The 13752-nt window shown below is 43.4% G+C and overlaps 1 protein-coding gene across 1 annotated transcript; it reads left to right on the top strand.

Moving 5' to 3' along the window:
* Positions 1-1654: 1654 nt before the first annotated feature.
* On the top strand, positions 1655-7948 carry six4a (SIX homeobox 4a; the record flags this gene model as incomplete). The annotated part of the gene is made up of 3 exons (XM_079228177.1): positions 1655-2373; positions 4036-4736; positions 5648-7948. The coding sequence occupies 3 exons, from the start codon at positions 1655-1657 to the stop codon at positions 6244-6246; spliced, it is 2019 nt and encodes a 672-aa protein (XP_079084303.1). The 3' UTR covers positions 6247-7948.
* Positions 7949-13752: the final 5804 nt, after the last annotated feature.

Below are 13752 nucleotides of genomic sequence, written 5' to 3'. Positions count from 1 at the left end.
ACTAGCAACTCTCCTCTCCTGTCTACTGTCCCGGTGGCGAGCCGCTGTGTTACACAGAATGCGGTCCGACGGGAACGGCCATTAATAAGACAAAGTTCCTATTCAATAATGACCTCTACAGCAGTGGTGTCCACTCTGTGGTGCGGGTACACCCAGGGGTGACGGGTCACGGTGGGTCCGAGCTAAAAAGCTGAGTGGTTTATTTTCACGTATACACTTAAAAGTTGTATTTAAAGCGAATGTATAAAATGTCTGTTTTGATTATAGGTTTGACTGTCTCCTCTACCCTATAGATTAACCACATATATTCCATGATCTAAGACTGGACTGAGACATAATTAAAACAAAAAACCTCTCCAGATGTTACTCACAAGGGCATCTGACATCATGTAGTTTTTGGTTGGATGAGTAATTGCATTGTGTGTTTAAGATTATAAATGACATACCCACTAAGTCATATTTAATGTGATTTATTATTTTAAATCATGAAGACGGAAAAAGGATGATTATATTATAAAAGAGTAACACTAACAGGTAAGTATTTTTAAAGGTTATAGCTTTAATATACACTGTAGTAGAATCAATAAAAGGTCAGGCCATATGGGTATATTGATTTGCTTATATTGATATTGATCGACATCAAATTATAGACTCCAGTGCCCCACAGAGGCAATTATTATTTGGAAAAGGAAAAGAATACCAATATCTCAGCTTTCAAGTTACATTTTGACAAGATAAGTACAATGTTATAAGTCTGATGTAGGGTTTTTCAAATTTCACGTGGCTGTCAGTGGATTAGTAAGCCTTATTTTGAAAATATCAAAATACTTTTATTTCAAACTACATTCATGGAAGATGAATGGGTAAGCTAAGAAGTGTGAAAGGTGTACAATAAAACTGTACAGAAATGTCACATATACTAATGTAATTGAGGAAATACTCTGGATTTGCATCAATGAAGAGATGTTGGTTTCTAACCATTACTAAATGTGATATGTTTATGTATGGGATGTACAATTGCATTCCTCGTTGTGTGTTATGGTAGGGTTGTGAGAGACAATGGCAATAGTCACACCTTGAACAATATGTATGTATACTGAAAGTTATAAAAAGGTTCAATTAAAATGTCTCAAAATGTATGTAATGTTTTGTGTGTCAATATAACATTGTAAAGTCATTTCAGGTTGACACAATGACAATAGTCCCAGGATTATTTCCCCCTTGGATTCTCCTCAATATGAGAATAAAACGACTTTGGTGTTTTCACACACAGCTAAGTCAGCTGCTCCGGACAATACCGACAACAAGGATATCCCGTTCCCACGATCCCAAAAGCACTCACCTTGCACAGGTGAGCCACGGGAATATACTGTTATATGACTGACAGCTGGAAACCAAACATTCGTGTCTGAATCCCGCTCGCTCCTCCCTTATGAGGCCGTCGGCGGCCAATAGCGTGGCTGTCCTGCAGATAGACCCTAGTGTGTCTCCTTCCAGCTCCAGTCGCGGCAGAGTAAAAGTCACGTTGGAAGGAAAGGGGGAGAGAGATATCTACTTACAGCTGCTGTCAGATATCCGATCGCATTCGCATGGCGAGGAGGTAACCTGATCGAGCTGGGAGGAGTGACTTTACCAGGGAAGGTTTGAACAAAAAATGTCTTCTTCTTCTGCCGGAGAAGTCACAACAGCAAATGACATCAAGAGGGAAAATGTGAAGGAGGTGCGGGAGTGCATCAAGCTTGTGGCGCTGGACGCGGCGGAGTTGTCCATGGAGCGCAACACGGACGCGGTGCGCACGGAGCTGTTGGTGAGCGCCGCTTCCTCTCTGGCTTTCTCCCCGGAGCAAGTGGCGTGTGTCTGCGAGGCTTTGCAGCAGGGAGGTAATGTGGACCGGCTGGCCAGGTTCCTGTGGTCCCTGCCACAGAGTGACCTGCTACGCGGCAACGAAAGCATCCTGAAAGCCCAAGCCCTCGTCGCTTACCACCAGGCTCGGTATCAGGAGCTCTACAGTATTTTGGAGAACCACAGTTTCAGTCCGTCCAACCACACCTTTCTACAAGATCTGTGGTACAAGGCCCGATACACCGAGGCGGAGAAGGCGCGGGGGAGACCCTTGGGCGCCGTGGACAAGTACAGGATCCGGAGAAAGTACCCTCTCCCCAGGACTATCTGGGACGGCGAGGAGACTGTCTATTGTTTCAAGGAGAGATCCCGGAACGCGCTAAAGGATCTTTATAACCACAATAGGTATCCCTCTCCTGCAGAGAAAAGAAATCTCGCCAAGATTACAGGACTCTCCTTGACCCAGGTCAGCAACTGGTTCAAAAACAGGAGACAGAGAGACAGGAACCCGTCCGAGGCACAATCCAAAAGGTGAGGAAACATAAGCCACATATAGGCTGAATCAGTGATAAACTCCATATAAGTCACATTATTAAAATGTCGAGTTTGGTGTGCGTAAAACGTGCAATAAAACAGAACCAGGGTAATTTAAACAAAGTATTCGAAAGTTTTTTTTTTCGTGGAGGGGCGCCTTTCGTTCACAACCATTCTCTCTGACTGACAATACTTTGTGTATTTCTTAATCTCGCATCGGACTCGTTGACTTGACAGTGTGAATCATTAACCGATGATAGCTAAGACACCAAAAAAGTGTGCGTAAAAGGGTTTGGAGCACGCTTTTAATGTTTTGAAATATGAAGCGGTTGCCATTCAGATCCGGTTTCAAGTGTGTTGGTGCTAAGGGGCATGGAAACCATAAGCAACTAAATAACACAGTGACTTCCACACACCAGTGATTTGACTGTCAGACATGAGAAGTTGATCACTTAAACTAACACGTTACTTTAATTAATGTATTCTCTTCAAATTGTAGTGTGTGTGTGTGTGTGTGTGTGTGTGTGTGTGTGTGTGTGTGTGTGTGTGTGTGTGTGTGTGTGTGTGTGTGTGTGTATGTGTGTATCAAAGGTGCATGTTCCCCCTTTCCAGCACATAAAGCATTTTCATTGTCACTTTTTTCCTCTCAGACCAGAAAGGATCTCAAAGCCTCCATCAGCTCCTGCGTTTCATTTCATAATCCTCCACACAGACAGACCGAAATTCTTTCATGTTTCTCTCTCTGTGAACAAAGCTGACGCACACCTGGTGGAGGTGACCTCTCTCTCTATATCACACACACACACACACACACACACACACACACACACACACACACACACACACACACACACACACACACACTACTAAAATGATTCAGAAACAAGAGATTTTTTATAAGTTGACATTTTCAACAAATTGTCAAATTGTTGCTTATATCTTTTCCTGGTTGTGAGACATTGTAGTTTGTGTGTGTGTGTGTGAGAGAGAGAGAGAGGGCGAGAGAGAGAGAGAGCGAGAGTGTGTGAGTGAGAGAGAGAGAGAGAGAGGGTGTGTGTGTGTGTGTACTGGAGGGGATGCAGCTGTTTGGATCAATCTTTAAAAACAGTCATTCATTATGTAATTATCTGTACCAACTACTTCTATATTGTCTTAAATCTTCATGGAAACAGATAAATAGTGGTTTTGAATACAGCAGCATTTTAAATTGACAATGAAATTCAAATGAATACTCTCAGCCATTTGTTTTGTCACGCCACCATGCTGGCAGTCTGGCAGTCTGTCACACCAGAATTGATTGCACCAAATGGTTGCACGGTTGTTGATGTTGGTTGGTTGTTGTCAGTGCAGCTCTCCATGAGGTAAGAGAGGACTAGACATTCACAAACACAGCATGCTCTTCAAAGCGGTGGAGTAACACAGTGCCAAATGTGACTCTGGCAAGATGTGGGTGGAAAGGAAATAAACGGCAAATTGCATTTCATGGAATTTGTTGTAATAGTGCTTTAGGGTGTGCCTTCTTTGCCACAGAACTCCACAAATGAAAGAAAAATACTTGCACATTTTCCAATCTTTTGTATTTATTAGTGACTTAAAGTCACCTTATGACAATAGTTTACCACTAATAATTCTTTACAAACCATTTGTATTTTTTCACAGTGAATCTGATGGAAACCACAGCACAGAGGATGAGTCTAGCAAAGGCCAGGAGGAGTTGTCTCCCCGGCCCCTCTCTAACTCCTCAGATGGAGTGATCACCCATGGGACCCTTCCCATCCAAACAGGGCCTCTGGACAGTGGTGTGGTCATCCAACAGATCGGGGACATCAAGCTGCCTCCTGGATCCGGCAGTGGTGGCCTCTACAACGGAAGTCTAGTGACAAGTAACACCCCTTCTGCCGTGTTTCACAATGGCGGCTCGTCTTACCTCCACACACCTGGCAACATCCTCTTCAACGGGCTCAATTTGGGCATCCAGCCCTTGGCCTTCAACCCTCTGAGGCCTTCTGGAGGGGTGCTGCTGGGGGGCTCTGGTATGGACATGCAGATGCAGACAGGACAGGAGAAGGGACTGGGCAGTTCTGCTGAGGACTCGACCCTGCAGTACGGCTCCTACTCAGGCTGTGGGAACGGAGCGGAGGTGAAGCTGGAGGGGGTTCACGCCATGGCTGCCCAGAACGGAGGCCCCTCTGTGCTCACGTTCAGCTCCTCGTCAGGTGCGCTGCAGCTGGGTGGCTACAGTCTGGTCCAGGTACCAAGTGGAGTCTCTGACAGCGATGGCAGCTCATTACTCAACAGCGACATAGGTCTTCCTCCACTGCAGCTCTCTTCTGCTCCATCTTCCTCAACAATCACACAAGGTGGGTTCAAAAAACTACTTGATTATTTCAACTTAATTATTGTGTAAGAACATTGTTTTGTTTACTTGGAAGTTGTATTATATGCTAAGGCAAATATAACAAACAGTGACACAATTAATTTGTAGTGACTCATTTAATTTACAGTATTTATTCATGATTACACATTGGTGATGTTGTCTAAATGGGGCTATACTGCTGAAAGATTTAGAGTTATTCACTGTCATTGTACCCTTTTTTAAGCAGTAAAGCCATTAAAATGTACCCCTTTGCTATTATAATGCTGGTATCATATGTAGTGCAACATTGACGACAAAAGACAAAATCTGAATCTATCACTTTATTTGAATATAAAAAATCCAGACATAATCGACACTTATCAACATATACTGTAGATGTTATATTCATATATCTCCTAGCTTGATAGCCGATTAGTGAGAAGAAACAGGATTGGGCCACACACACACAAACAAACACACACACACACACACACACACACACACACACACACAGAAGAAGAAGGTGGTCCTTTGAAAACCCCAGAGATGAATAAAACCAGTTCTGAAGTTACCATCACTCATCATTGCACTTTTGATCTGCAGAGCAGGGAGGAGGGGACATGTGTTTCAGAGGCCATGAAATACACTAACAGAGAATAAGGCATTACAGCCGTTACTTTGACATAAAGCAGAGAATCTACACCAGGATGAATAATAAGGAAAAACAGAACATTGCAGCTTGCTGTTGAGTTTTGGCAAGCTTCTGCACATGTTCCCTGAGGCACCGCCGGGTCAAGCACATAGTGTGTCAGACACACAACAGCAATGTTGGGCCAAGGCCTGCTGTAAATGAAACGTATAATACTGTGAAGAATGAGGTCCTGTATGTATTGAACTATTGTTGCATTACCACAGGTACCATGCCTCTGAACAATGTAGCAGTGAGTTCCTCCGGCGACTCCTTCCAGCAGCAGGACAAGCTGACCATGACGTCCCTGCACCACAGCACAGTCCTCTACAGCATGAGCAACGTCGGCCAGCCGGCCATCAAGAAGGAGCCTCTGGAGGGAGGCGTCTACTCCTCGTACCACCACGGGCTGCACCTGGACTCCAGCGGTCAGCTCAGCTACACCACCCCCAACTCAGACGAGGTTCCTTCCCGCCGAGGCCCCGCCTCGACCACTGAGGTCAGCTCGTCCAGCCCCGAGCCCGAGGTCTACACCACCCTGACTGTCAGCACGCCCCTGATGGCCCAAGCCGGCCCCAATGGTCACCACCTCCAGCCCGCGGAGTATCTCGGGGGCCACGAGTTGCGGGGGCCCTCTTCGCACCTGATGGGCCCCGGCATGAACAGCAACTACATGAACCTTTCAGGAAACAAGGTGGACGGTTCAGGCTCAGGAGGCGTGAGTGACATGGTGCGGGCCATGTGTGGGGAGATGGAGGCCGTGGAGGGGAAGGACCTAGCCAAACTACAGACAGTGCAGATGGAGGAGAACATGGCTGACCTTTAACCTCGAACCTCTCGTAGAAGCACTCATGTCCGCCCAAGCAGGGATACGCTGAATCTTTGAACTTTTGTGTGAGCGTGCGTGTGTGTGTGTGTGTGTGTGTATTTTTTTTACCATTCAATTCCTTTAAATGTTAAATTATTTTTTGTTCATTTGACTTTCACAATGCACTCTAATCAGAGGGGAGCCCTGTAGGTGCAGATTATCTGTCCATCATAAAAAGAAAAAAGTCTATGACATATTTTGAAAGCCCCGTTCATAAGATGAAACATAACGACGGTTACGTACAGAAGAAGTCGCTGTATGTGTTTGAGCCGTGTTTAAATATGCATTTTTATAGACAACACCTGCTACTTCCTGTTGAGTGGATTTGATCTGCAGAAGCAGGTGCTGGAATGCCTGGAGTCATGTGACAAGGATGTTCCTCCAAACTAAATGCGTCATATGGGTCAAACCAAAAAGGTCATTCAGTAGGGGGAAGAGGGAGAGCGCCTCTGTGAAATGGTCAGTTAAACAGCAACAGCTTCACTAAAGGACTGCGCACACATGGAGAAAAGGTCATTAAACACACAAAGCTGCTGATTTAGGAAAAAGTGTCCTTCAGTAATCACCTTAAATTCTCTGAATGCCTCTCAAGTCACTACAGAACCCTGTTTTGTGTTTTATATAATACCAAATGAACTAGGAGTGTTGGACTACAGTTAAGACAAATGTGCCTTTCCGCTACTTAAAATACACAATGGCATTGGTCTGTTTTGGCGTTTGCACTACCATAATGACATTACAATGTAACATGTTTCAAACAGCCTTCATGTTGGAGGGTTTGTCGTGCGTGACACAACTCAACAAATGCACACTATTTCAGTAATAACTCATATTTCAAGCCTCATCGTCAACCTGTGAGACCGAGATATGAATGATCTAAAGTCTGGCTGTCGGTTCACACGTTGTATCATATGTTGTTTATAATGCTGCAACTCATAGTATGTTAACTAGATGTGATGATGCTATACTATATCCTGTTTCATTTTGATGTGTCTCTCCAAATGTCAGTACTTATGAATGATATTTTTCTATAAAGGGATTGTTCTAATCTCTCTTTGCATGGCGTCATAATGTTTTGGACACTAGTGCCTTTTAGTTTTGTTTCTTGAATAACACTGAAAGTAAGCTTTGTCGTAGCTCTTGCGTTGGCGTGCAGGCAGTGACATTGCAGCTTCAGAGATTTACCGCCGCTGCCCGCAGCCGTTACTGGCACATTTGTTGGGTGTCAGTTGAGGGAAAGACATGAGAATGTGGAGCCCATTTGTCAAGTGTGTCCAGTGCTTTTCAAAACAGGAGCCTAATTCCTTGCTGTTATACATGACCATAATAGCACATTTCAGCCTTACAGCCAACTCACACCCTGCACATCTATCTATCGGTGCATCACACGTCTTCATACAAGTGGACTAGAAATACTTTTCTTTGTCAAGATTTATGGCATAACCCCATCAATTTGAATGGATGTTTCAATGAGAGTATCCTCAGTGCTTTAATGTCATATACGGTACCAAAAATGAGTCGTGGGCAAATAGTAAAACTGATGGTCAATTGTTTTTTGTTTTTTAAATCTTAGTTTGAATTATATGTTTGTTATTTGAAATTATGTGAATGTATTTTTCTAAATCTCCATACTGCAATAAAAGTTTATATTTATAAAAACATAAAACTGATTTTTTTTTCTTATTCTTCTGAACAAATGTAGCCTCATGATGACTGATAGAATTAAGGAATGATTCATTCATTGAATTCATGGCTGATAAAAAGCACATCTTCGTAGCCACACAGTGAGGATAGGGCAGCAGTAATCCAGCAGCCTGGTGCTGCTCTCTGCAAACCTGCAGTGATCGTTTACACATGCCTGGCAACCTGGAGTTCATTAGCCCTCCTTTTCTCATCTCAGCCCATGTAATTCAAATAAACAGCAATGAGATTTCCAGAGGTAAAGCTCCTTTTGGGTGGGGGGTCTGCAGCTCCCAATAGCTCAGTCCAATGCAATGGCCTTTAAACGAGCGAAGGCCGAACAAACCCCCCAGCTACCCGCTACTTCAACATGTGGAGGAACGAATCTGAGGTGCTGTCACTCACAGACACTGAGTCTCTATCTAGAAAAGTGCCTGGAGTCCTCTCGCGGACTGAGAGCATTCTCCTTAAATTCATGAACTTCCACCCAATGCTTGTTCACTCAGTGTGCACCCGACCAAACCAGCAAGGAGATAAGATGGAGGCAAAGTTTGACAAATGGATGAACAGCGGGGGATTTTACTTTATTCACAGCGTGTCTTGTGTTGGATTATAAGAGTTGTCCTTTCAGCGGATCCTGGCTGGAGGAGTTATATATGATCTAACTGATGACCTAAATAAACAGAGGCTGATTGTCTGTGCTCACTGTTGAGGCACAGAGGGAGAAGAAAAAAAAAGGGAGATACTAGCGGGAAAGGGAGGGTGAGGCAGGCAACGGGATAAAGTTACCTGTGCACAGGTGACCTCGTCGCCATGGGCAGTGGATTAGCTGATTGTTAGGTATCAGGTAACTCCTCCTGTAATATTGAAGAGGGTGAAAACAGCTTTGTTGGAGCCCAGAACAATATCCCATTCGCAGCATGGTCTGTGGGTCTCACGGGGAGGGGGCCACAGAAAACTCCAAATTCCACCTTTGTATTGTGCCTATAAATTAGACAGGGAAGGAGCACAATTGTTCCCTCACAGAAGATGTATCGTGTGTTTTTTCACTGAATACAGCCAGTTGGTGATTTTATTTTATTTTTTCACTGCTCCCTTTATGTGTGAAAATCAGGACATCCCCATATCTAAATAGTAGTGGATCATTTGGTCCACAATTTCAAATATGCAGTGTAAAACATACTCGGGTGAGCAGTAAAAAAGAGGGAACTCCCCCAGAACTCTGGCCTTATTAAAAACACTGACCTCTGATCTTTCAGATGGTTTCAAAGCTGACATTTAATGCGGCGCAGCAGACTGCAAGCCATATGTAACATGACCTGGGGAGCACGGTACTCCACTGCTCCACGTCCCACTAATGAGAGGGCAGGGGTCAGCGGGTACCAGCACAGACCCACCACTACTGGCCAAGGCATGAGAGGACTTCTCCCTCCTGGCAGAAACAAAATCCACTCTTGGCTCTTCCGGGCTTGTGGAAAGTAGGTGGTGTTTATGAACTATGGAATAAATGTCCTCAACCCTTGCAGCTTTTTCTCATATATCTCTACTTAAATAATTGAGTTGTTGCTTGGCAGGGTTGATGGTATTTGCACTTCATCATCCAGTAAGGGAAAGAGAAGATGCAAACAGTGTGACTCACTGGTTTGTTCTGGTCCACAAGGACAGAGAGCACAAGTCAGAGGGACAGTCTGCAAGTGTGCATGTGTGAATGTGACACACACACTCACACATGCTCACACAGAGGCAGCAGCTGGGAGGCAGCATCAGGTCCACACAACAGCGTTTCCCAAAGAGAAAAACAGCACTTTGTAACAGGAGCAGTGGCAGATGAGGCCCGACATGATCAGCAGAGATGCGCACACACACGCACACACGCACACACACCTGCTGCTCTGCCTACTAAAACGGTGTCATTCGCTAAAACACGCAACAACTCATCCTTCGAGGAGTTACATCTTGTCTTGAATGATCGCACTGTCATGGCGCCCCCTCCCTGCCAGCAGCCACACAAGGTATAGCAGCACATGCCGTTTAAATCCTTCCTTCTGTTTGTTGACGTGTTGGTCTGCCGGCTTGGGTTGAGAACTTGCAGCCCTGCAACAAAACGATTGCAAAAAAAGATTTCCCCTAAAACCAATCATCTATATGCGCGAGCCGTGTTTACCGAGCAGAGCACTGTAAAAGCCGAGGCCGTAATTGCATATTTGTGGAGGTGGTCCTCTGAGGAAATGCGTAATGATTTTGATGGGGGGCTAACCCCAGTGCACTTGTACCAGGTCTAATTTTCCAACATGACAGGAAACTCTGTTAAGCTGATAATTGCAGCTCCAATTTCATTTAACTCACTCATGTCAACAGTTGTGTTTTGTTTTGAGAGAAGGTTTTTTTTTCACTGCTTTACACCTCACAGAATAAACCGCTTTACTCTTAATTAAAGACATATTTAGGACATCTTCTAACCAGAAAATGTAAGCCAATAATATAGCTTATACCATTGATTGGGTTAATTAGTTTATCAATAAATGTGCAGTTAGTCGTTAAGCCAATTATTATGTATTTTGTGATATAAAATTATTTCGTAAATAAATGCATTTGTGAGAATGTTTATGTAAAATAAGCTTGACTTATAATTAAGACGCTTGATTGTGGGTTTTGTTGATGTTTTGAATAAATAAACAAATTCTAATTGTGTGTTTTTTCAGTGCAGTAAGAGGACACCCTTGAATGTCACCAAAATCCTTCCCCAAAAAAATCAAACCCTGGGGACCAAATCAGACACTTTTCACTTAATTTAAACAGTATCGGCTTTGTTCCAGTCGATACAGCTGAAATAGCACTTTGGATTTAGATAGAGTGAAAACCATCTGTTCAGTGAGCCAGTGGTCGTGTCACTTTTCCTTCATATTTTCACAAGAATAAACTCTCCAAGAGGAAACTCGAACTTTTTGATGATGACATTTTTATGAAGTGTTTTCTGGTGCTTTGAGTTGAGACTGTTTCTTTCTCTCGTTTTCTCCCACAGTCGCCGTTACATTTCGTTCGTTCTTTGCAAAGCTAACGAATTTATATAATACAGCCAAATGCATCTATCAATATTTAATCAGTCATTTGCCCCCTCCAAATGTATATCATGAGGTGGAATAATTCAACAAGCAAAGGGCCCACATGTCTCCTCGTCCACCTCCCATTTAAACAGTTTAATGGGAAACGGCAACACGTTTATTTCCTCGCGGTGAAAACATTGTGACTCATTGGAGTTTTCCGGAAAGGCAATGACTAAAACTTGGAACATCCACGGTATTTGGCCGGCCTGAGCCTCTAGGAAAGAGAGGCATGCTGGGTTAGTGGTTATTGGAGGTAACTGGAGTTTAACGGAGATAAGGGAACCGGAATAAGGAGTCCCCGCGTCCTGCAAGTCTGCTTTTGAGAGGAGTAACGCGCGATCGCCTACCTAAGTATTGCATTACTTGTCGGGGAATAAGGAGCCCATGCAGCACTGGCCGCGTTAGAGGCGGAGAGTCCACATCTTGAAATAATCTCGCCCCCCGGGCTGCTCGGGTTAAAGGAGGAGGCGCGGCGCAATGTGGTAGAGATATTAGAGAAACCCGAGAGCCGCTCATCAGACAGCTCATTTACTGAAGCACTGAGGTTTTACACACAGCAGAGTGCTGCTATGGACCCGAGCTCAAGTGGCCTGAGAGCTGTGTGTCCACTAAAGACTCTGGTTATTTACATTAGAAGACATACAAACATACCCACGTTTAAGCAGTATATGTCTAAAATCATGAAAATTAAGGTGTGATATAAATTATGACATGCTGGAGAATTTACGTTTTTATTCATTATCATGGAATGATCAGTGTCTAGTCCTCTGCCGGCTGATGACACTGCTAAAAGGTATTGCTAAAAATACAATTACAATTAACCCCAATGCCTGACCTGTTGTTAAATAACAAAGACTTTGTGATTCAGCCAATGACCTGACATCTCCTTCAGCACGGTGAGATACACGTCATCCATTTAGGAGGAAATTAGCTGTTTAGGGCCAGTCTTCTATCGGATAGATAGTCAAATAAATCATGCTAAAAATGTGATTAAATTTGACCTTTTTCTATTTTACACTAGGCCAACCCAAAAAAAGCATATTCAACCACATGACCAAATTATCCAGTAATTCTGTCTGAATCAAATACTATTTTTTTCAGTAGCCTATATGCTCATTCCCTTATATTTAGATGTTAACTTAAATGTATTAGTCCATAACATCATGTCGGTTACATTATAAATATAGGATACTCCAGCTGGTCAGAACAGATCTGTTTCTTCATGGTGCTAGTCGCCAGAAAAACAAATATTTTATTGTTATAGACAAAAATCCATTAAGAAAGAGGTAATCTTCTCAAAACGTTTTGTGTGAATTTGTTTAAGTTCAATATTATAGGTCAAATCTTGTTCCTTGACATAGGCCCATTGAAAGGGTGCTGAGTTTCAGGCTCTGGTGCAGATAAAGAAATGTGATCTATATAGCTCAAACCAACAACTGCGCCACCAAGATCCAGTGTGGCAGAGAACTAATTTACTAATGGATTGGTTTAGTGTTTCACCCCACAGAAAACACTGGAGCCAGAGCGGTGCCCGTCTAATCCTTGAAATATAAATGTAGGCTGCAGGCTGCAGCCTCTTCAGAAACACGTGATTGTGTAGAAAATAAGTGTAAAACAACAAATATAAAGAGCGAGGGCTCTTTTATGACGGTATTTAATATTGATTTATAAATATATAAACAAAAAGCGAGGACATTGTGGTATTAAACAACGTATTCTCACTAACCAACAGAATTGCAGCTTGTTATAAGTCTAATTTTTGAAACCCATATATTTTGTCAATTTGAGTGGGAAGTGTGAATGCTGCTGGTGTGCGTTTGTCTGTTATTTCCAGTCCTGAAGAGGTCTCTCAAGCTCTATATGCATTTCATCTCAGCCTCTCTTTCTCACACACAGGCGCACACATGCGGCTGGTTTTCTGGTGGTCTATGTCCAATAACACGTTGGTCAGGTAGGTTTCTCATATAAAAGACGAGCGTAATGGGACGCATGGACCCAACAATCATAGGAACTTATTAAATTATATCACCTCATAAAATAAACGGCTTCGGTAATTAGACTATGAAAGGTGGGGATACAACAAAATGGTAAATCTGCATGTAATTAAGGTAGTGGGCGTCAACCAGGATCAGCTGGGATGGTAAATAAACCTCCAGTTGATGAAAAAACAAAAAAAATAACCCGAAAATCAATTAAGATTTATAATCTTTGTAATTTATAATTGTGAGTTGTTTCTTCAAGAAAAAAAATCTGTGCATGCAATGTTGGTTATGTGAACGGTTTTACGTGCGTGTTTCAGCCTCTAAACGTGGACCAACTTTCCCTCACAGATAAAAAAGCTTTGTGTCTTTTGTGGGTTTACCCTCCACTGACTGTGATTACTGATAACGTATCGAGATGCAGCGTGTGGTTTGACCCACGAGGGAAAACTGGTAGCCTATATAGTCACCACCATTACAGAAGACGTATATTCAGAACATGTTAATATGGCTTTCTAAGAGGTCTGTAATAATTGATTAGTGTTTAGGTGCTTCTCTGCTCCCTCTGCTGCAGCGGGAGAGGGACTGTGGGGGCGGGAGGTGGGAGCGCTCCTATTTCAGCCCCTGACGCACTGCCTCTGGGGAGGAAACGGAGCTGCAAACTCAGTCCTGCTCTGCTGTACACGGTGCAGGGCAAAGGG

Source organism: Taurulus bubalis, assembly GCF_910589615.1.
Source record: "Taurulus bubalis genome assembly, chromosome: 1".
Classification (NCBI taxonomy): domain Eukaryota; kingdom Metazoa; phylum Chordata; class Actinopteri; order Perciformes; family Cottidae; genus Taurulus; species Taurulus bubalis.
The sequence above is the reverse complement of the archived record's forward strand: the minus strand, read 5'-3'. Positions and strand labels throughout refer to the sequence as shown.